The sequence below is a fragment of the Plectrocnemia conspersa genome, unplaced genomic scaffold, assembly GCF_051122295.1.
Source record: "Plectrocnemia conspersa isolate PC_06_02 unplaced genomic scaffold, ASM5112229v1 ptg000014l, whole genome shotgun sequence".
NCBI lineage: Eukaryota > Metazoa > Arthropoda > Insecta > Trichoptera > Polycentropodidae > Plectrocnemia > Plectrocnemia conspersa.
Window position 1 is genome coordinate 8,642,334 of NW_028277178.1, and position 26,355 is coordinate 8,668,688.

Genomic DNA, 26,355 nt, shown 5'->3' on the forward strand with positions numbered 1-26,355 from the left:
TAGGATGGCTTCAAGCCACTGGGAATTGCACTTGGCACAATGCTGAAACCGCGAATAATATAACTTAACTACATACTAAAAACAACATTTATTATTAAGTTATATAAATGTGAAAAAAATGTAAATGGAAGATTCTTCGAAGCGCTTAACCTCCTTTTAATCCTAATCACGACTTATATGGGATCATCGGGCTTACTCAGTAATACTCGAGTGGAATACTAAAGTATTGTGGATTAAAATCATGTGTTGTGGTTTCGAGGAACCGCTCGTAAATTATTAACGTGAAACGTAAATTATTTTATATGGAATGTAAACTTTTATTCTTAACTCACTTTTAAAATGATATGATTACCACAAATATTAAAATCCATTTGGTCAACTAACTAAGAAGTTGTTTTAATGTTTGTATTTTTAAAATTAAATATGCTAGTCTTGAACCATCTTTCTTAAAATATTTTTTTATATTTGCAAAATAAGATATACTAGTTGTAAATATTATATATCTTTACAATATACAAGTATTAAACATCGACATTTACTACTGATTTATCGTTCTAGTATATTAGCATATATTTGAGCATTTTTTTAAAATAAATTGCAAATATAGATAGAGCATTTATTTAAAATAAACTGCTATTGCACTCTGGTTGTCAAATTACCAATAATACTTTAATCTAAAAAATATTAAATTTATATAATACAGCTAGTGCTGTTATTGATTTTTAGTTATTTCTTAGCTTCTTCCTTTAGTATTCAATCTGATTTTTTGGATCAGATACCTAAATTTACTGCTATTAATTTACATTCGCTGAATTTTTTTTCTTATGACTAATATTTTTTATACGTTAAAAAGCAAGTCAACAATAATTTGCAAACAAATTTAAAAACAAACGGAGCTGTGCCAAAAAACTATATTCTGTCTCTTTAAATAATAATGTTTATTGTGAAAGTACTACCTAGAAAGTTCGTGCTTTTGAAGGCAATGTTCCGCTCCCTTTATTTCTTGTATGTATAAAAAGAGCTGAGTACATAAATTTCAAACAACTTTAGTTTAGTTCAGATTCATTATTTGAGATCGGTTTTTATTTTTTTATAAATATATTCTTGCTATGATTTTTCCAGAGTCGGGCCCCGGGAATCCGTCCCCCTTTCTTCATCTTCTCTGCAGGCATGAAAACAATTCATTCCATTATCGTAGTAGCGTCAATGCTCAGTTTTTTTTTAAATGTTTATTATTGTTTGTATAATAGCCATCATGACGCATTGGGAAACTAATCATGATGGTCAGATTTGTAATAAAAAAATAACTTATTGTTTTAGGGTGCATAGAATTAAAGATTTATTAACATAAAAATATATGTATACGTGCCTTTTAGGCTGATAAATGTATATGCATGCCTTTATTTTAAATAGCTTTCGCGCGTTGCCAGAGCAGTGAGTCGAAATGTGTGATTTTTCTTAGTTTGTAACCCGATCTTCTCAGGGAATGAAAGGGGACACACGCTGTGACGCTAAGTGACGCACTTGTCTCCCGAGACTTTTCCGTGTTTACACACTTATGGAATGAAAATGAAAAAGAAAGGCATTTATTTAGTTTGGGTCCAAAGTAATACATCGATCTGGTTATTATTTCTATGCGTTAGGGCTTAGTTTTTCTTTATTTGTAAGGAATAATATTTACTAAACTCCAGTGATTCAGTTATCTCTAATGTATTCTAAGATTGTCTAATTTTTAAATAATTATATCAATCATAAAAGATATGGAAAACTTAAATATTGCGGAAAAATATTGAGAACTAAAAATTAAATAGTTTAAATTGGAAAATATCTAAGCAAAAGTAACAGGAAAAAGGTGATTTATCTATGTCGGGATGTTGACCATCTTCTATTCTTTGTCTGTTTTAAACATTTCACATTCATGATATGATCTTATTAAATTATAATATCATACAAGAAAGTTTGCGTGTTGTTAAGTGGATGTGGTGTATGACGATTATCATCACGACACAAGGGCACTGGGTTACTGGCCCTTTTGTAAGTTATTATCCAAAGGTTCAGCGATCTTCCCGTGTAATATTGCATTAGCTTTATAGGGAATTTGCATTTAATCGGTGCCGAAAATGGTCCAGGTGAGTGTTCGACTAAGCATCTGAACGAAGGTCAGGATGTACCTTAGACAACACACGTGTGTTTAATAAACGTTGCATAAACACATGTCAGACACGCATTCTTAGCATACTTTGAATCGCTAAATTCATAAATTAATTAATTTAACATATAGTTAAAATTAACTATCACATAAAAATTTTATATCATCTACAAAAATATTCTTCATAAGCTTGTTTAATTTTTTTACTGTCAATATTATTTAGATATGGTCTAATACTACCTTCCTAATACATATATAAACTAGTTAACTCAACTTTTAATTTAAACTCAAATAATACAGCGACTTTTCTCCCACTGTTCTAATCCAAACCACAGTTTTTTGCGTTCCTGTAAAATTATCGAGTTAGATAATTCACACATGAGGTCTTCAACAATGCATATTTACTAATTGTTAAAGGTTTTCAATCACCTGATATTAAAAGGATTTGAAACTTTAAGATATACCTTTCTTCAAGTACAAAATTCTTCAAAAAGTTATTTCAAACCGAATCAAAATATTTACTGATCGAAAAAGAAAATCGCGCGTTTCGCGTGACTCAATTCAGCATCTGGCGAGTTTCCTAGACATTTCAGAAAGAGAGAGAGAGATATATAGATACCGAGAGTATCTTCCCCTCCCCTCCTCGCCTGTTTGATAAAGTGGGTGACGATTTCTGGTGAGTCAGTCACACTTGGCTCGCGCTCACGAGTGCACGATCACACATGACACCCCACACTATGTGACATAATAATCTGGCGGTTAATTTACGCCGATGGCTGCTATAATATATTTCACGTTTATATACAAATTTATTATTATTTATACATCGATTCGGCGGAGCGACGCGCGTAGCACGTAGTATATGATTTAGGAAAGGCGCAAAATAGATTTTTTATTATGTCTGGCTCTCCGAGTCTCCGAGTCGCTGCTCCAAATATGCTAGAAAAAAAATAAATAAATGGTTTGCAAATTTATAGAAGAAGAAGAGAAAAAAGAGATTTATAGGCGATGGTTGTGTGCGCACAGCTAGACAAGGTGGCTACATTTAAAAATTGTCTCTTAGATACTCTCCCGATGACTCTTTACTATAAATCTAATGAAAAAAATAGTTGGCTTGCATCCTAGAGATTTGTTAATTAACTAGACTGAAAATCTGTCCATTCGCAGATGTTACCAAACCATAACGGAATATATTTAAAAAAAAACGTATAATCTAGTTAGATGCAAAATATATTAAAGATGTCTAAATAATCCAGAATATACTTTTAACGCATTTTATTTTGCGATTATTTATTTACATTTTAACATAGTTACTATGGACTTATATAAATAAAGAATTTTATGAGCTCAATAACAAATTTATTGTCCTTTTTCGGCACCTATCGCGCGTTTGATTTGAAGACCACTTGACATTGTTTATAATGTTCATCGATCGCTAAAAAAATTTTTTATTGCATCCAGACTGACAGCAGTTACCCGTCTAATGTTTCATGAATATCACTCAATTTTTGTAAATACATTGCCATAAACAAGATAGCTAAGAGTTGCAGCTAAAAATCGGTTGAATTTACAACATTTAATTAACCAAATATATACATAGAAAGCGGTTTTGAGTGGCAGTCCTAAGTGCCCGAGAGTTTGGCTGTAGTCGTTGATGATTGCCGGTTAGTCATATCTGTGACTACCTAAGTGCCGTGGCCGTTATTTTTGGGAATTTTTCTAGTGATTGCCGTTTGGTGTATGCTAGCCAGTGATTAGCAATGTCACTTATTTTATTTTTTTAGATGAAGGCAAATGAGAGCCAATCGCATCAAGGTCTGACCAAAATTTTAAAAGTCAAAACCCTTATGAAGGTAGCCATTATTTTTGGACGACCGTCCGAAATTACATGGTATATACTATAAAAATGCTATTTGACGCAAGTTTAATAGCATTTTATCTATGTATGTATCTCGAAAATTATAAATTTGTATGTTTATGCTTGTGCAATTGTGCAATTCTTGGTGTTCTGGTGATTTAGTATGTGCATTGAAACCCCCCAAATTAGCTATTTTAGAATTTAAATTACTCTTTTTGCTCCTAAAAATCTGCATTAATAAAAAATATCACGGCTTTTTTAATTTCACATTGGAAACACAAACTTTCCGAGTATCCTACGTACATATATAATAAATTACATCAACACTTAAATTAAGCTTGTTCGAAAGATATTTTTCTTTTGAATTAAATTATGTATTGAGAAGGCTAGAAATAATATTTAAGGTTTGAAAATCCTAAGGGAGTGTGACTTTGTAGCCAGTAAGACGCAAGATAGAATCTAATTTGAGGTTTATTAGATTATATTTACATATGTTGCGACAGACGATAAATGCCGAAATGTTTTCTCTGAGCGGTGGTGGAGAAACTGGCGTAGGGATGATGTCTGTGGGATGTCTTCAGAGTTTTGCAGCGGATGTACAGTGGAAATATCCTTCTCTGCTACGGTGCTTGTATGATGAAGTCCCTCTCAGGATGTGTGTATTCATGACAGTATGATGTCGGTGGACGGACGGGCGTCTACTGGTCTTTTCGAGTATCCGCCGGAATCTGCGAATGACTGCTTATGACTGCTCTCTCCTCATCGGAGTCCAGACTTAAGTATCCAAGGCTGCAATGCTTGCTTACCAATCACAATTATGCAGCGATCTGCAGCGATTATACAATCGCTGCAGTCGCTTTTTAGAACGAAATTAATATACGTCTTTAAAAAGTGACATTTGCTTGATGGACATTTTCCAAGGTCGTATACTGCAATGGGAATCTTGTGAATCCAGTGATTTATAATATCCGTGACCGTTTCGCAACAAAGAAATATTCTTTTAATGACGGAGAATATTTACAGTAAGAACACTTGCGTGTTATTTATGTGATTTTTTCTGGTCGTAACGAAGGCTTTTGCGTGGTCTATCTTTTACGCTATTGTCTTGTTTCTTTGTTGATGAATGATCATTTTGGTCACAATAAATTAACGCAACTTTTAAAAATAAGACCCCATAAGAATTAATTATAAATATTCGTATAAGTGCCGTCATATACTACCAAATGATCGACAACTTACTATGTAATATTAGCACTATAGTATAGTACGAAATTAATAACCAAAATTATAATTATAATAATTATTACTTTAGATCTCCCAACTAAATACTGTAAAACGTAAAATCGAGAGGATTTATTGTGGGATTTAATTTATCGTTACAGTAATATTTATGTGTTATTATAAAAAACAATTAATTATAAAATAGTATATATTTACCATATGTTCTTAATAACATATCATAAGTAAAAAATTAAGTAAACAAATTTATTTCAGTGGCGATGTTTCGTGAGCATAAAAATAAGAAAGTTAACTAGTTGTATTCTCATTTATCTGAGTTTTATTATATTTATGAAACCGTTTTTTTTTAGAAGCTACGACCTAATATTTATAATTTATTTACACTGCTTTTAAATCGCATATAAGTTAAAATCCGATAACGAGATTTAAAATAGACATATTTGAAATAGTTTTAATTTAAAATTAAATTTATATAAACGTTTATGTATAATTTATGTGTTATATATACGCGCATTTTTATTAAAATCGTTTTAATTCTATAAATATTTACAATGCTCCAATAATATTGTAAATATTTACGATAACCCAGTAGTGTCGGCGTTTTTAAATTGAAAACATACTAAGAACAATAATGGACCTTGCCCTTAGCCTAAATTAAAATTATTATTATTAATATCACTAATACGACATAATCCTTTTATTGAAAATTGATACAAAGTTGCTATATATACAATTAGTTCCACTTAATTTATTTTAAATACTTCATTGTCTAACATTAATGTTGAAAAATTAAATGTAAATGTAATTAAAAATAGAGGGAAACGTATTAATGTGTTTATTTTATGATGATGATGATAATGTATTGTATATAAGAGCTTATGATATAAATTAATATATTTATTCTCGATCATTGATCTATTCGTTAGATATGTATTAAACTAAAATAAATATAGTTGAAATTTAGTTTTATACTGCGATATACTTCTACCTTTATTTTGAATTAACTATATTATTAAAATCATACTCTTAATAGGGTTACAAAAATAATCCACTAACCCTACTTTTACTTTTAAATACTTATTTCTTATTATATCGAATTATTTATTATATTCTACTATTAAACTATTATATAATAATAAGTATATTATTTGACAACAACTCCTCTCTCCTACTTCTTACACTCTCACCCTTACTTCTACTTTCGCTTCTACTCTTACTATGCTCAAAATTAATTACTAATATTAAAATATTTAAAATACAATCCTTTATTTTCCACATACGTTTTATATTTTTCGTGAGTACCTTACTTAAACTGGACTTCATTTTACATTTTTTACGATGTAACATCAATGGTTTGCGGACTATTTTATAAGAACAATTTTTTAAAGTGTATATTCTAACTTTTGCAATGGTTTACTGAGCTTTAAATATAATTTATTATTATATTTAATAAAATGCGTATTTAAAAAGATACCTTTTTATTTCATTTACCTGTTCATCAAGAGCCATATTTTTGCTCCTTGTGTCCCTCGATAAATTGATAAGCACCGAGTATTCAGCGTTAAGAGTATCGCTCGCATTTTCCCATTGAGTCCAGTCGGTCCAGCTTGCGTTTATTCCAAAAATAATGTTTAATGAAAATAATTCTAGCGTGTGTTTATAGCCATGTGTTTATTATAGCGTCTGTGGTGCGGGTTTTTTATTGCCTAGCGATTATTCTGGCCAAATTCGCGACACTTATGCACGCGCGGATTTAGAGGTCGACACTTGCACTTGGCTTAAGCCACGTGTTTGTTTGTCCGTTACGTGTGTCGCGTAAATATGTCATTCACTCTTTACTGTTATATTAAGTCTAGACGATTTTATGCCTGGATAACGCGCGCCGGTTGGCATGTTAAAATTAGAAATCGAGTCTCTTCTGCAGTGCTCGCGTGTCGCGAGCCGCCACTGAATCGTGAATGAGCTTTAAAGCTCTGAGATATTACCATTCAAGGTAAATTTTATTGATACTGTGACGATGAAAAATAGAACTGTGTACTATGAACTGCTTTTATATTAGGATGAGTTCTTGAATGAAAAATAAATCAGAGGTGCAGTTTTTTCTTATTGTGAGATTGCTATTTATTGCACGCATTCAATGCAATGAGCAAAAGGGTGCATTCTCATTTGTAAGCTACATAACATTAAATTATTTTCATTTGAAAGCTACATAACATTAAATTGACCATAAGAGCAATGTAAAATATTTACCAGGAGAGTGAACAAATTCCCGGGGCTCATCCTCTTTGAGGGGCACAACTCTGAAAAAATCATAGAAAAATATATTTAGCCCTTTTTATACATATTATACATGAAATAAAATGAGCGGAACATTGCCTTCAAAAGCACCCAATATTAGGTAGTACTATCACAATAAACATTATTATTCAAATGGACAGATTGTAGTTTTTTGACGCGGCTCCGTTTGTGTTAAAATTTGTTTGCATACAATTGTTGACTTTATTGCTTTTTGAACGCTTAAAAAATATTTAGCATGCGAGGAAATACTCAACAAATGTAAATTAGTAGCAGTAAATTTAGTTATTCGATCTGAATTTTCTGGTCGAATACCTAAGGAAGAAGAGCAAAGAAATAAAGAAAAAATAATAACAACACCAGCTGAATAATATAATACATGTTTTTATTTATCGGTAATTTGACGATTAAAATTAATGCAGCAAAATAAATAATTTTGTTTCGTGTGCCTATTCCTAAAAAAAATATAGAAAAAACAGCTTCGAATCCATCCCGGAAATATTTTTTTTAAGCATGTCATTTCAATAAAATCATATCTGAATACATTTTCACTAGAAGATATATATATTTTACCAGTGAAAATATAAATTATCTGGCAAGTGCTAGTTAAATTATATGATTTCAATATAATATCAATATTTATTTACATCTGATGTATAAATGTTTCAGCGAATGTGTATTTTTTGATTTGTTTCACTTTATTCTGTACCATTTTTTGATGACCCTATCTACTCAGACGCATATCCGTGTTCCAAAAATTGGCACGCGCTTCTGAAACCATCCTGGCAACACGGCCCTTGTTCGCTTAATCGACTTTTCGCTTGTAAAACGCCAATTTTAATTACTTCCCCGTCGATTCGCAACGTTGATCAAAATTTATTTTCCGATCACAGGCGAGACTAAACAAACCGTTTGTGTCTAACCACTTAACCAACCACACGGCGAAAGTGTCTACCCAATTGATCTCAGGACGTTCACACCGTTACCTAATTTTAATCTACCATAATACGCTATGTGCATATTTTTAGTGTATCCAGAGGTCAACTGCCAAATTAATAGTGCTCTCCTATAAACAGCAGGTCATCACCTCCCTCGCGATGGGCCTTGAAAAATAACTGCAAATTAAACACACCTAGATCTATTATTATATGTTTAGGTAGGCAATAACATAGTAGATAAATTATTTTATTAAATGGTGCGATAAATTCTGAAAAAAAAATATTAAACTAATACCATTTAAAAAAAATTTTGATTAGGGCCACTCTGTGTTTTAATATGTAGTATTATAAATTACAAAAATGACACTATATATTATATATATAATCCATTTTTTAATTTTAATTTAATTAAAGAAGAATAGATGTGTAAAGGTCATGATCATTATCAATAAGAAAACATAGTAAAATAATTAAATAGCTATGTAATTTACTTTTACTTAATTTAATTTTCTTTTTGCATTTCATATCAGAAAAATTGTTGTAAAAATCAACGATAAACAACTAAACATAATTCGTTCATATAAAAAATAATTTTCTTAAGCATTCTATGTATTATTGTTTACGTTACGGATTTAACCAGTTATAGTTGAATTATTATGAGCAAATACAAATTGCATATTATACGTTAATTCCGAGTCTCGCTATGTTTGGATTCGCACGCCTAACATCAAACAAATTACTTCAATATCAACAAACATACAATATTAATATTTGCTTGTACTTGTGTTATGATTTTATTACATGTCTAACTTGTTTTAATTAAACGCCATATATCGCTGTACTTTCTAAATACTTTTTTATATACCTAATATTACCATTTTTTACTTATAATAGTTCTTATAAAAATATTTTACAATAATTAGCAATATATACTTAATAAAGTTCAGTAATACTGAATTATAATATTATTTATTTTTTAAGTTTATTTTTAAATATCAATCAACGTCTAACATAATTATATCATTTATTTTTATAATATACAGATCAATCAATACATTAAAACCACAGCTAAAGAGCAATAGATTACATGTTTTTTTTACTAAAGACCATATATCAGTTTCAGTATGTATCGAGATGGAAGTGTCGATATTTTCTAGCTCAGACGTAGACAAACTAAGGGCTGCTGAAGTAATTTGCTGTAAAATTTAGTATTCATCAATTTACATAAGATGAAAATTTCTGCACTAGCAAATACTTTATTTAAACACCACCTGGCACGACCCAAAAAGTCTGGGTCAATGAGAATTATGAGATAAATTTAATATTTTAAATACTATCTATGTGGCATTTTCTTTTAACTACGTTAAATAACTTTATAAAATGAAATAAGATTAACCAGAATAACCAAAATAATAAACAGTTTCGTATTCGATCAATCACGGTACTTTTGAGATTTTTTTCTCGCAGTTAAATATTTTCTTTAATTAAAATGTCTATTAATGAATATAATATTGCAAAATTTGTTAACAAATTTATAACCCTTAGATTGTCAAGCAATTTTGTATTACTATCAAATAAATATTGTATAATAAAAAAGTATCATCGGGAAAAATGTCATTTGCCCTTGAAGTAAATACCCTGCAGTACATAATAAATGTTTTCGATTCTTCATTTATAATTTATATTTTGGCATTTTTTTAGTACAATAATATATATAGTAATAATATTAATAGATGCTCCGGTCAATATATTATAATAAAAAAAAAATTCAAAACCTTTCCTTAAAAAAATTTCAATATTTTCTTCAGGAAAAACAGCAACTATTACTAAGAAAATTCTTTAATTTAAATACTATATACCTCAAAAAATACACTACGGTCTTTGACAGATTTTAGTTTTATATTTTTTATGTTAATTTGTTCCGTGCCTTTGTTAGTGATCAGCCTTGTAAGTATGTTTTGCATTAAAATCTCTTCCGAGTATAATAAGTTACTAAGTTGTTTTATTATATCTGAATACTGATATTCTTCTAGCTTATACTTAGAAGTGCAGTATATGCTCGTAATTATAATAAGGGATTTTTTTATAGTTAAATTTGTGATTTGTACACGTTCTGTTTGAATTTTAATACCTTCATGATGGTAGATATTTTTTTTAATTAAGATATTACTTCTTCCCTTTGATAAGCATAATATAACTTGCATTATTTTAATCTGCATATTGTATCTAATGTGGCATGTTTTTCAGATATAAGACATATATTTGTAGTTTTTATTGCTAAGACTATGTAAAGTTCATTGCGCTTGTGCATAAGTCCATTGGCGTTCCAAGCCATTTTTGTTAGATTATTTATGACAAATTTTCAAGTTTCCGCCCTGGAGTGGAACGTTTTTCGATTTTCCTCAATCGCTGCTTCATGTTGTTATATTGGTATACCAGTCGGTCAAGTGTGTTCGTGATTTCTTTAAACATGCTATTCATTTGATTTGCAACATGTATTCTTTGTTTCATTACGTTTGCATAGTTCATCTGCTGATATATAGTTGATGCAAGTGGTTTGTCGACAACTTTCTCTGTATTTTGGTTTATGTTTTGTTGTTCAAACTCTTTCGGAGTTTTAGGAACAAATTTTGTTGTATTTTTGTTTTGATTGGTGCGTATTGCAATTCTTTTGTAACTTGACAACCGCGATACGCATTTTGGAGCTTTACTACAGTAGCTTTGGGTGTGTCCACAAGCTTGACAATTTTGCAGTGTGGAATCATTTTACAGCCCTTTACTAGATGTATTTCAATTTTAGTGTTGAGAATATCTGTGATTTTGTAAATGATTTCTATATTATCAGTGTAATTAAATGTTAGCATAAACGTACCAAGGCGTTTATTCTCCTTCTATGAGAGTTTAGGATCAGCCTTTTCAATTTTAAATTTTCTTCTGTTCAGATCCTTTATTATGTCTTTTTGTGGTTATGAGTGATGTAGGCTTTTAGTCATAACTCGAATGAACCTTTTTTTTTTGTAAAATTTTTACATTTTTTGTGTCAATAGCGTCACAAAACAAACGTCGTTAATATATACAACGGCAAATTTCTAGGACTTTGCTATGCCATACGTTTAACAATAAAGAGATTAGCTAAAATCATTATCTTAATAGGTGATCTATAAACAAGCAACCAAAAAATGCAATACATTGCCAACAAATAAATGTTAAAGGACAATGCATAGCTTCCGAATATCCAATTTAGATTCAAGCAATGAGGCTAACGGCAAATATTCCAACAATTAAACAGTCAAACATAAACAAATATATTTACCCTTTCTATTTTTCGCATACATTTCCAATCGGAGTTCGTTTCCATCAGAACTTCATCAAGAATATTCACCTAATATTTCTGACTGGGACACAAGAGAGATCATCTTAACTTGCAGAGTGGAGCTAGGCCAACCAAAATATTGGGAGACCACCAAGATAGCATTTGCTTCTCTCTTCACTTTAATTCTGATCAAACTATGATGTCTGAAATCCAAAGTTCAAACCGATCTTACGGTACGACTGGATTCTTCAAACGCAGACAATTACCTTTGCATTATATTGAAGTAAGCACCAAATAAAATATCCATTTTTCAAAAAAAATCAATCAACGATATATGTCCTTAAACTGTTTGATAAAATTATCACAAACTATTTATTTATTATTATAAGAAAAATGAGAGGGGCGCAGTTAATAGCAAAAATAAAAAAGGTGGATCAAAAAGTTTCTGTATTTCTGTATATAAATTATATCGTGTAAATTACAGTTAAAAATTCGAAAAATTGTCTCGGTCTGCTGCCAATAAGCTGTCATCGAGTGCAATCGTTGAGCGGTCACTGCAAGGATAGGGCGGTCCAAAAAAAGTCGCCGTTGCCGAAAATGCGCTAGTTCGTATATTTCCCGTCGGCGCGTCAACGACGCTAGCGCTCCTTGAGTCACGGTGTCGGCGAGTCTACAAATACTCGTCTGGCCGAGTGATTCACCGCGCGGAAACTCTACACACTCGATGCGCCCCACTATTTTTAGGTAGGTGTCCGACACCTTGCCGACGACGGCAACTGCTACACCGGCGAGCGGCAGGACTCACCTCGCGTACCTGAACAGTAGGGCGGCGCAAGTTAGGAGGTGGCTTAAAATATATTGTTTTTAATGATTTCATATTTATATCAATTTTTCTACTGTACTTGATGAGTGATTGTACAAGTCAAAGCACTCGGCCGAGTACCCATCTTGAATGCACTCGGCCGAGTGATCTGAAAATCTTGATTTGTGAGATCTATGCATTACAACACGATAGAAACGGAAGTGTGAACCTAACCTAACCTAACCTAGCACAGGTCCTTACAGCGATCAGCATCAGTGATCACTAAAATTAAATAAAAGTGTAAAAATCAGTGACGATTTCTTCATTATAAGGACTAGAATAGCGTAGTTCATTTGGCGTTGAACTAATAATGTAGAGCCATGAGTTTTATTTCTTTATTTGTAAAAAAAATAATACGCTATGAACAATACTTGTAATAGTTTATTGTTACCTTCTACCCCTTACAAACGTATTGAGCATTCAACTCCTGTAATGTTAATGTTTTTTAATTTAAATATTATTTGTAAGATCAGAATTAGTCATTATTATATAAATATAATTCCAAAAGAGCATCACAGATTGCGTGTTTCTAGATATTCGTGTTTTTAAATACATTTATTTTAATAAAATAAATAATTTTACAGACATACTAATTATATACACTAGTTTAAAATAATTTTAATGTTTACAATTAGCTATAAGCTTCATTTAATAAAACATAAAAAATATAAAAGAAACGTTCGTGGTTAAAATTTAAGTAAAAAAAATTGAAAAACCTTTAAAAATTTAAGCTAAAAAAAATACATTAAGTGATAATTTGTGTACATTTCATTGCAGGTATAAAATTATTGTTATGTTGCCACAAAAACAATATGTGCTTTTGCATTTTATGCTTGTATTTAAATTAAAAATAGTTTTTATCGTAATATCGTATTCTTATCATAGTGTAATCAGTGGCATAGCTAGGGTATGTGTCACCCGGGGCAGTCCTTAAAATTGCCACCCCCTCCATACATTTTTTTGCAGGGTCATAAAATCAGCATTTCTTAAAATAAAAAAATTGATTATTCTTAAGCTCTTGCTATTCGTAGATTTACATAAATTTTAGTTTATTCTGGGTTTAGAACCACACTAGACGATTCCATCGCGAATATGCTGCCCCCAAGCGAGTGCCGCCCGGGGCGGCCCGCCCCCTACACTCCCCCTATAGTTACGCCACTGAGTGTAATTTCGCGAGATATTTTTATAATATTTCCTAGTATGAAAATGATAATGTATTTGATGGCTAATATGCATTTTTTTAAATTAGTATAAAAATGTTCATTATATATTATTTTTATACCTCTGTTATGAATGACTTATAATTTATAAAAAATAGTATATATTAACAGGCATATGTTACAATGAGTCTTAATTATTATTTATAGATGAAAATTTAATTTTGATATAGTAAGCCCGCTTTAATTATCGTTTTAATTATCGATCTAAAAGTCGCAATGGCGGCAAGCCTTTTAAAAAATTCCGCAATATGTTTAATAAATTTAAGAATCTATGTGTAAGCCCAGGTATTTAACGCTTGTTTTCAATTTGAATTTTTTGTTCTCTTTATTTAGGAGACGTGGTGGCAAAGTTTGTCTACGTTTTGTGAAAATAATTGCTTATGTTTTAATTCGGTTGATTTTAATTTTCCATATTTCAAAAGATTTTTTTAATTAATTTTTATGCAAAGTTTAACGCGTATTTTTTATTTTTGAAATATTGTTAGTATACAAGATAAAAAAGGAACGGCCCGAGCACTCTTCCCTGAATAAGTCCAGCTGGAATTTTACGCGGGATCGAGTGTTCATTATTTAGTATAACAGTGTAGCTTCTACTTTTCAGATACTAGAGTATTAAGTGTAGCAGATAGGCAAGGGTTTTATCTATGTATCGTTTATTAGTCAAACTGTGTCAAAAGCTTTTTCTATATCTAATATTAAAAGTCCTGTATTCTTAATCATATTAAAATTAGCGCATATGTGCTTCGTTAAACCATTAAATTGATTTTCGCGAAAAGCAAACTGTTCGTTAATAATTTTATTCCGCAAAGATTATTTTAAGCGTATAAGAATTATTTTTTCAAATATTTTATTATATTACTGAAAATAATCGGATTTATCGGATGAAATTTAGTGGTTTTCCAAACGGTTGGGAAATACCCAAAAGATTGCCAGGCATTGAAGATGTTTGTAAATTACTATATACAATACAGCGATATGTTATCATACTTATTCATAAAAAAGTCATGGAATTGATAGATTAGATGACATGTTGATTAAACACCTTTTTATAATTTGTATTCATTACTATATGTTTCATTTAACTTTAAGACAATCAGAGAAACAGAGAGACAAACTTTAATTATACAAATATAGAATAAATTTTAATAATTTTTTACTAAATATAGTTAATTTTTATATTTATCATTTTAACTAAAGCTATATATATTAAAATATTCATGCTATATATTTTTTGTATTAAAAAAAAATATACATCCTTTCACATTTCTTATATTTTTGCGAATCACTTTTGAAACATTTTATGAATAAGAAAATTTCAATAAATATTTAAAATATATCTAAAGCAGTTCATTACTTTGAGAAACACTTATCTACCTTATCCCCTGAACGGTTAATATATCTTAATTAAAAAAACGTCTATAATTAAACAATTAATAAAAATAAATCATCATATCCACTTATATCACAACTGATGATATTTATACATTCGCACTTATTATTTTTCATAATCGCAGCACTAAATCACGCGAGTTTTTCGCACACAACAACCAAAAAGAAAAAAGATGTGGCGAATGACGCAAGCGGTGTTGCAGAGCAGCAAGATCTAAATGTGGTTAAAATCGTTTCTTGAAAATGTTTTCAAAATAATTATAATCCGACGTCCATAAATATTTAAGAAGCACAGTGGCAGATGAAAAACTACAAAGATATATGGATCATTCGTGTGGAATATTTATATTCTTTATTATAGGCGTCCGAATATAAATTGGTCATCTTGTTTGATATACTATCATATATTAGTGGAGAATTATCCATTACCTGTTGAACTGTTGCAACAGGTGTCCAAGATTATACAGAAAGAATACATCAACAAATAATATTAATTATATTTATATCAAATGGTTTTATGATATAAATTCTACATTTATAATATTTATTTTTTGCGAAATTGTAGACATAAACAAATATAGTGTGATTACTCTATTTTAATTGCAAAGTATCCTTAAATAAATTATAAATTTACTTTGTAGCATTTTACTGCGTTTTATTATTTATTTTTTAATTATAAAAAATATCGATTTTTAAACAAATATACTAAAATTTCTTTCTACGCGTTCCAATTTTGAGAGAAAATTATAATGACTAAGACAAAGCACCTATAAGTATGATTTAAATAAAATTTGTGAATCATATTTATCATATATGTTTAAGTATGATGTTATCAAAAAAGCTTTCCCTTAATATTTTTCCTGATTAAAGCTAAGCATACATCTAAAAAATTAGCCATGTTCCATAATTTTAGTAGAGCCACTGTTGCTAGACATGATGTTCTCTGACATTAACCAAAGGCTATTTTGAATACCACGTATATAACTAAATCCTAACCATCGACAATAAATATCGTCCGACTACGTGAGAAACATAGAGAATATTTAATTGACCGAGGTCTAGAACTACAAAGGCGGTAGCCGAATTCGCAAAGGAACAATAAAATCACCGCAAAACAGAATAAAAAAAAATAAATAAATAAAAACAGTCAACAAGAACGAAAGCGCCAAGCGCCAATATTTATCGACCATAACTCGTTATCCGAGTCAGACTTGTCCAATCCTTTCGGTCCCTTTATGACCCAAATTTATATTCAAATGCTGTGAAGATTATTCACGACGCATCCTTTCGGCGTTTGCAACGGACACACACAACGGGAACACGAAAAAGAAAAACGTCACATAACAGGATCGACGCAGATTGAAAAGGGTTACAATGTAAATAACTAAAGATTCCTTTGCTGAGTTATTAATAAAAATAATAATTAGAATTGTATTAATAATATTTTTTAATATAAATAAAATTGGTTAAACATATTTACTTACTGTAATCGACATTTACATGTATCTATATTTTTTTTCTTATAAAATTAGAAAAACATTTAAAAATATGTTTTAACAAAGCTTTGCTATTCTTAAAATTAATTAAATGAAAGCAAGGTGTGACTAATCAAATTTCAGGCTAATTTTCAGCTAAATAATTTTTTTTCCCTGTGAATTATTTTTTTTTTAATTCGACTATTTCAATAAAAAAAACATTCTTTAACAAAATATGTAATAGTGCATTAAGTATATTTTTATAATCTGGTTTAAAATTTATTGCTGTCTAAAATGTAGACCTTTTTGAGACAAAAAAAATAATTCTTTAAATAAACTTGTAATTTCTTAGATATACACATCAGTGCAACTGCAGAGAATCATATCCCAGGATACGTTGCAAGAATTTTATAAAAACATGAAATGATAATACTTGTTTTTTATGTGAGAAATCTCTTTTGAACTCATGTTCGAAAGTACTGCGAACTAGATGGTTATACAATGCACACAATGCCCTCGAACGCCTTAATTTTCGAGAATAGTGTAGAACAAACAAATATTAAAATGTGCGTGCGATCTGATCGATATTTATCAAAGGTCGCTCGTTCATCGGCGACATTAATTAAAGGCCCCAGAGGCAGCTGCATTCCGGCCATGCCGCCACATTTTGCGAGCGGGTGTCTCCCCTTTAATCGTCGGACGTGTCAATAAAAATAAAACGATCGGGGATTGCCAAAACACACACGCCATTATTTAGAAGTTCTATTTCGCGTGGATCCTCCTCTTTCGACGAAAGCGCCCGCGAGCGGTCAAAAGGGCCCGAAAGTGGACCGGGCCATTCGGCATTTATGTAAATTTTGGAATTCGAACAATTTGGACGTATAAAAAATAAAGGGTAACGGTGCAGCGGCTTTCTGTTGCAAACTTTTTGGTCGACGTCGAAAGTGCATGTGGTCGCCTCCGATTTTGGTGCTAGTTTAAAAACGTCCAGTTGTTTTCAAACTGTTTGTGTGACCCTCAGAACATCTAAAGATACCTTTTTTTATAACGATCGATCAGCTCTTATTACTTATTATCATTCATTAATTATTTCGATAAATTACTTTATATTGTAAACCTCGATTTACGAGCATAATTCGTTACAGAAACGTGCTCGTATTTCAAATTAGTGTATTCGTTCCAAAGCACAAAAATATTTTTTTATAAAATTGATTAATACAATTTTTTGTATTATTTAAATGTATTATAGTATAATTTAATTTATGTAATGAAGCTACCCAAAGACATTTGCTCTTGCACCTTTTTAAATATTTGCCGAAAATGTGACATTGCATTGTCATTGAATAGATTCATGACTCGCAGTGCTACAGCCTTACTCGGGTGGTGCTTTTTCATGAAATTTTACAGATATCTCTTATCGCATTTGAAATGAGTTTTTTCGGACTCTTTCTCCTCTTCAGACAAGATCTCATTTGCAGCCTAGTGCAGAATTTCATATACATTTGCTGACTCTCGCTCATGAGCAAATCCGGCAACGCAATTAGGCCATAGTTTTCTTTAAGCAGAATTAAGGGTAGATTTCTTTGTAACCCCATCTCATGTTTTATTGATGCTCTTGAGGCAGCTCACGATGTGAAATGATTTTTCCAAAAGTCTCTGAGGGTAAGATTTGTTGCTTCGGTAACTTCAAAACATCGGTGTAATAGTGATTTGGAGTAGAGCTTTTTAAAGTTCGAAGTGACTTGCTGATCCATGGACTGAAGTTTTGTAGTGATGTTAGGAGAAACTTGATCTTAATGAACTCTAAATTCTCCAGTAAGTTGTAATCAAGGTCTGGAGAATGAGCAGGGACATTATGCATAACCAAAAAGACTGGCAAATTATTTTCTAAAAGGTATGTCTTCACTGCAAGATATCACAGTATGACTGTCGAGAAGAATCATTGGTTTAGTTAGAGAGAATGTGATGCAATAGATACTGCTTGTTTATTTAGTCAAAATTGCTTTAAAAAAATGCTCGTATTGCAAAACACTTAAGTATATGTTTTTTTTACTAATTTTCTGGTTCACTTTTGCTTGTTGAGAAAGACATAATTTTATTTGTATTAAATCTTCAGTTGTAACCTGACGGGCGTAAGCCCAATTCATTACAATGGGCAAATCTGAACCAACTGAGTTAGTCAATCAGACATTATTGATACCTACAAGCAAGTATTAACAACCACCAGAGTGAAAGTCTGGGAATCGGTGACATCTATATTATTAATTATAAATTATTATGTGCTATTCAATTTATAATCAATGTGTTTTTATTATTATCGCATTTTCTTAAATATAAATTCGAGTTCTGGTGCCAGGGCTCGAACCCGCAACTTCAGAGTTACTAGTCTGAGACGTTACGGACTACGCTATTCCGTTCTTAATAATAATATTCCAATACATTTATTAAATATTTAAAAGTCATGTTAAATTACTATTTAATCATTTTTATTGCTATAAATGTATTGTTTTTAGATATGGTCATCTTTTTCCATGTATGCAATATGGAAAATGTTTCAATTCAACTTTATAGCAATATTTTGCCATAAGCATTAACAACGTGTTTAATAAATAATGACGCCAAGACCAAAAGATAAAGAAAAAATACTATTATTTTTAAATAAAACATTTATATATTTACATTACATTCTATTTATTTTATATATGTAAAAAAAAATCAATACTTATTTCTAATTAAATTTAAACTAATCATTTCAAGAAAATATTTGTGTTTCTTTTTATATTTTCATCACAGGATGATTTAGCTGTAGTTGTAAAATTATCCATAGTTTTCTTGTACATTATAAAAATACGATTAAATTTTAAACTGTATATCTCTACACTAAAAAAGTTAAAGTTTTGATAATAGATTTTTTTTAATATTAAATATATGTATATGTATATAAAACTGACAAAAAACTATATGTTCTAAAAAAAATCTGATGTGCATATGTATATTTAAACATTTTTTCTTAATAAAATGCATCTTATGTCAACGTGTTATTTTATCTATTATCAATATGGAATATATATATTACAATATGAATTATATTTACTTAAATCATTATAGGTTTTTTCCAAATTTTAATGATAAAAAACTTGTAGGTACATAACCATAAACCATTATAGTTACAAAGCTATTATGATATACTACGTCATTATGCGTGTACGTGTGGTTTTATTTACGTGTGTTGTAAGTTTATAATCAAACGGCTAGTACAACCGTCGAGCTTCATTAAAGCGATTGAATCATTGCCAATATTTTTTTGGCACTCAAAAAAACCGCGTCTATCCAGCGTCTGGTGACCGTTTTTTCGTCATTAGTGACTGTTTTAGAATACTAGTAGTGTTCCGAATATCCCACGCTGTGTTGTAACACTAAAAAAAACGCAACGACACAGTCAAATGAAGAAGTATGATGGTTACCTCGATATTCACCAACGATGACTATATAAATCTAATAAAAGCTTAACCCAAGTGATTAATCAGACTTTTTTATATATATAAAGTAATAAAGTTTTATAGACTTTTCAATGGGACACTGAAGCAATTAAAATGGATCATTTACTTAATTGGATTATTTTTTATACTTTTGTGTAGATTAAGAGTTTCAGATCAATAATAACATGAAATGTATTTTTAAGTCTATAAATAAACTGTAAAAACAAGAATTGACCGACCATTTAATTACTAAAAATATTCTGGAGGAGCATATTTAAAAAAAATATACAGTTAAAAAATTATTAATTTCTTTTGTTAGTTTAAATGTCTATTGTTTAAAAACAAAAATTAGTTTTAATATATAATAACACAGGACTAAACCCAGTCTGTAAATCAGGTATATTTATTTTATTTATTATATACCATTATTACAGCTTACAATTAACAGATGTCACTATGCACGTCTTAAATCTTTATTAATTTTATTTTAATAAATCATTACCATATTTATATAATAGATTCGGAAAATCTTATCTGTGATGATCGATTAAATAATTAATATTTCAACAATCCTAGCTTAATCTTATCTAAGTCAAAATTGCAAAACTGCTGTACATATTAATCATAGCAATAGTAGCAATTTACATCTGTACTATATGTTGAAACGCCATTTTTTATAATATCCCACGCCGTCAAATACAATGTAAAACTGCCCAGCGGTTCCCATACTCTTTTGTCATTGTTTTTTTCGTTTCCAACGTGACAAGTCACTGGTCCGACCCCGTGCCATAATTTACATGAAATATAAATATTTTGATTGAAGTAACGACCTTTGCTTACCGCAGGTCCGGTCCTCCTTTTTGTCGTTGATGACGAGCCGAGCTGATGGCCAATCTGAATTCTCGTCGCGTTCTTCCTCCTCTTCTTCTTCTTCTTGTCCAGTAGCAGTCCCACGGCTCGAATCGCTCGCTGGTTGTACTCGGAGAGGTCCTCGTGGAACAGGTTGATCAGATACATATTCAGTCAAATTTTTGCCATTTCCCAGAAAACGCGACGTGTCCGACTTTTGGGCTAAACCGAACGTTACGTCGAATTCCTGCACATACACTTTGCGTTGCGCTTTGCTTTCACGAAAATTGCGATTAAAAAACATCTAACATATTGACATATGTATATAATACTAAACTCAATAATCATATATGTTCATATAAATACGAACATTTATAATTAAATCAATCAAACCGATGGTTCAAATGTAAATTGGCTTACTCCATCATTTATAAATTCACTGGTAATGGTACAATTTAATTAATTTATTAGGTTTAATAGCAAGATTTTCTAGATTAAACTGGTTCTCTTTTGTGTTTTTACCCATGCAAATTTTTATACACATCTTATTTTCTGACAACTGTTTTTGATAAATCTAATCCGATTTATTTTGTCTTTCTTATCCGTCATATCGAGAATGTTGAGTTTTTAAAAATTCCGTTTTTCATCCATATTGAAGTTCCGCAGGTTTCCAACTTAGGACCACTTTTATTCATAAGTGACATATGTAGATATGCTATTAGAAACTTTTTGTTGTATGCCGATGACTTGAAAGTATACAAAACAATCCGAACGATTCTTGACTCGTCTTTTCAGACTGATTTAGACTCATTGTGGAGATGGATTGCTGATATTTTTTTCCTTTCAGCATCGGAAAGTATTATAATATTTATTGTCATTAAAGTTTTTATATTACATACATCGAAATAAACTTACTAAAGAAATCTATTTAAGGCCTTAAAATTATATTCGAGAGGAAGTGAAAATTCTCTCTACATTTCATTAATATTTATTTATTCTAGGATGCTCAGTTGTATTATAAGGAACATGTTTCATCACTAAGCTAGTACTTGAGAAACAAAGCAAAAACATGCCAACTCATACTTTTGTCAAATTAGACCTTGTAACTTCCTAGAGTACGCTCGGGATAAGGATGCCGGTTTGCTATTGTGTGCGTGTACATGTATATGAGAGGGAGAAGCGACGTAGAGTATACTTCGTTGTCTCGCTTTCTCTTTTAAGGACAGTCGCTGATTCGTCAACGCTGGTATTCGTCATTAAAGTGCAGTGTGGCACAGAAGTTCGATCTTCTCTAGTGATTTATTTTAAATAATTTTGTGTTCATATTGGTTTAACCCACTATGCCCACTGTCCTATGGGTAGGTCACTAAACTCGTACCACTGTTTTTTATTTATAAATAAAATTTTAAGAGAACAAAATTTCTTGGGCATATCTGGATTAATTGATATCAAGGCTTTAAATATACACTGTAAGTTATTCGTTCTCTTACCCGTGGATTAAAATATTTTAATTATTTTTCCATTAATCTGTACGTTGTTGGTTTTTTTACACTATTCTCTGTAAGGCTTAAAAAAGTTATTATTCTTATCGTTGCGCCAATGATATTTTTTTAATTTATTCAATGGATTCTAATGATTTAATAGAGTCGTCGAGCCATTAAACAATCTGCGAATAATTTCTTTCCCCATTTTATATCTTTTTGCTTTTGAAGAATAGCTAAAGACTTCATTATTTTTTTGACTAGTGAAAGATTGCGAATTTTGCAAATATTTAATTAATGACATCAATGTCTGGTTTCTTCGATTATATAATATATTTTTAATTTTCCGTTGAAATTTCCAACTTAGCTCAGATGTATGTATTTTAAATAAACATATATTTTCTTTTAAAATAAAAAAAAAAATATTCTTAGCGAAATTGTTTTGAGCCACACAGTTCACGCACACAATAACAAACTGGCATCCTTACCCGAGCGTACTCTACTACAGTTTATTTCAATCGATGCAACTCTTCCAAGATGGAAAAAAATAAAAATGCATATCAGAATATTTTGCATCAAAACCTCCATCGTTTGATACTGTTGGAATTAAAAAAGTACCTAGTAGTTTTTTTTCTTTATTTAAAAAAGACATTCGATAAACGGAATTACCTAATATGTTTTATATATTTTAGAACCAATTTATCCAATAAATCTATTTTTACCATTTAAACTATTATTTTTACTATAATTATAAAAATACAGCCTAATTGCAAATGCCTATTTTTTATTATAATATAAGAATTAGATTTTTTAAATTAAATTATATAATATGCATAAATTATTAATAAAATAAGTAATATATGTACATGTGTATTAATAATTTGTATATGTGTAGTAATAATATGCATATATATTGACTTTCAGTTTGTTTAAACTACTATATTCTATAATAATTAAATATGATATAAGAACAATATTTTATTATTGACAAATGTAATAGTATATGCACTGCTATTTATTATACTGAAAAAAAATAGTGGTTTTTATTCTTCTTCGCTTCAAATTATCGCTTTTATTCCTTTTTATGGATATATTAGTTCTCTTCTCTTTTTAAGAAACGTTTTCTAGCACCACATTTGTAATTTGTATATCCTTAACCTATCTCTAGCTTTTAAAGCCCAAGATTTCTGGAAGACAGGAAGCTTTTAAGTAACATTAATTTACCTTATCTTTCGACTTGATGAAATAGCTATTTTAGCTTGATTGATAATTTGACAATTAAAATATAGCATATTGAATGTTTTCCGCCTAATAAACTAAATTATTTATATTCATACAATAACAACATTATACTTGTTTATAAGTGCAATAAACTATACGCAATAGATATAAATCAAAGTTGATTGCCAGCTGAAGTAAATAAATAAACAATAAAAATGATAAATATGTATGCGAGATGAAATAAATAAAAGTATAAAAAAAATAACATTCGCTCCGAGGAGACTTTTCTCGTTCTGCCTATGGTCGCAATTTTTTCGTATGCGCTCAGGTCCAAAAAAGGCTGTTGAAAGAGAGACTCAACCGCCTAGCCACCCTCTTGTTAAGGTCCAAAAATGGCCGTGGACAGGTTGGTTAGAGGTTGGCCTTAGTAAATCCCACAAAATGACATACGGTTCGCATATAAATAAGAAAAGTCGAAGTGTGCGCCGATAAATATAAAAATTTAAATAAATCAGAAAGGAAAGCATACAGTGTTGTTCGCGTCTCGTTTATGTTATTTATTATGCTAAAAGGGCGTGAACAGCCCTTAGGGGGATTTTGAATTTTATGCGGGCTTACAATTCGATAATATATTTCATTATTATATAATAGAAATCAAATATTTTCTCTCATTTAAACTATTTTACTATTTTTGTAAAAATAGTATAATGGCCTATTGCTTAACGTAAATGTCCGCTGCATATTAAACATGAAACTAGAATGAAATCTTATGTATGATTATAAATTTATTTAACTGCCTCATTAACAGTGGGTTCGGTTCAGCTAAATTGAAGACGCAAGGGCGTGTTTTGCGTCAAAGAACATTATTTAAAAAGGTATAAACATATATTTATTCCTTGTTGTTAAATACATCATATCCGTATTTGAATCCTAGTGTTTTTTTTCTAAGAGCGTTGGGATATAATTCGTTGCATTCTTGGCGTAGCGTCTACTCAATGTAGCACGTTTCAAGTTTGCTAAGGGGCGGTGTCGACAATACGTCAATGCCTTTAAAATGGTCTAGAGAGACGCAATCGCGTCCTTTATTCTTGCCCGTCGTGTTCATGTCATCAGCGCTCCTCGTGTACGAAAATCCAGCTTCTAAATGAGCTTGCCAATGAGATTCATCTGTGAGATTAGGAAAATCTAGGAAAACTTGATCTGTAATATATCGGAATTATAGTTATTTATTAATTGCTAATAATTTAAAAATCATATAAAACTTATTACGATCTCCTAAACATGATAACAATTGAAAATACTTCGATCTTTTCGGGTTTTAAGTGTTCACTGGAGTGACGAGTTGAATATATGATCCGAGGTGTTTCTGCTTTTTCTTCCTGCGTTTGCGTCTCTCTGCCTCCTTGTGATCAAGTGTCACATCCGCCAGCTCTGGCGAATTTCAGATGAAGATTTTGGCAGGCCAATTGCACCCAAGAAATATGTTTACGTCTCAAAAGTGAAACGGCCCAATATTTGCTCTAACGATCGTTAACAAGCTAAAAAATTATCTTTTACACGCATTATTTACTGTCTATCGTGCATCCTTTCCATACAAAGAGTAGTTTTTTTATGTATTTATCTGTGCTTACGAGTAAAAAAAGTTTTGTAGCAGATGGTCCGAAAAATAGTAACAATAACAAAATTTCTTAGTTTTAAGACGAGTTAGTTTTTATTTTTATTTGTTTAAAAATCTCTAAATTAATTATGCAGATGATTGAAGCCCCCACAGTCTTTACACAGAAAAAATGTAGGATTTAAAAACAATAATATGTTATTAAACTGATATCAAATTTATTTTATCTCACTTTGCACGGTATTAAAAAATAACCGCAGAGACGAAATTCGCAGAAAAAATATTTCATCTAATGAATTTGTTATGTATGTGAATTTTCTTTGGTTCGAACGCACTTGGAAACCTCTGTCCGATGTTACGTGTTGCGTTTTTGCGCTGCGTTTCCCAACTCGCGGCTTATAAATATGGCGCATAAAACACGAAAATTGGACACGGCTGCGTTCGTTTTCGTTTGTCGCCAAATTTGGGTGCATTCTCGTGGTGGCGATAATACATTTGGCCAACGGGTTTTAAATCGGGGGAATCGCTCGTGGTGTACCCTCCCCACCACCCACCCCCTCCGTACGCTGTAACTGTGAGTCAGTTTTATTTGCGCGACTCGCATTGTTTCGATGCGCTGCCGTTTTTGTTGTTTTTTGACCGTATCGTTTTTACGCCATTGTCCTGTTAGGCGGTTATCACGTTGCACACTCACTCTGCAGCTACTACCACCACGACGCGGACAAAAGCAGAAATCGCGGACGGACCAAAAAAGAGTCGGATTCTCTCTCTGTTTTTGGACATGGTACAAATGCGGTTCTTGCCAATGCCGATTGTCGCCGAAGGACTACGATGGTCAACAACAGGAGAGTAGTGCTGCAATAAAACCAAAACTGAAACGCATAAAAAGATAACCTTAAAACCTTAAAGAAACTGCATTATGACAGATTCGTTTATTAAATCATAAAACTTATTGTTTACTAATGTTAGTTT

General features: G+C 30.8%; 1 protein-coding gene across 3 annotated transcripts in view; it reads left to right on the top strand.

The window, feature by feature from the left end:
* The window catches only part of LOC148226107 (uncharacterized), a 97,885-nt gene that overhangs the window by 44,585 nt on the left and 26,945 nt on the right, over positions 1-26,355 (top strand). The window contains exon 1 of one of the 3 annotated variants that reach the window (XM_088204212.1): positions 21,068-21,219. The exons of the other annotated variants lie outside the window; for them this stretch is intronic. Coding sequence (XP_088060338.1) covers positions 21,087-21,219 — 133 coding nt within the window. The 5' untranslated portion in view covers positions 21,068-21,086. Of the gene's footprint in view, positions 1-21,067; positions 21,220-26,355 lie in introns of those variants that run through there. 3 annotated transcript variants of the gene reach the window in all.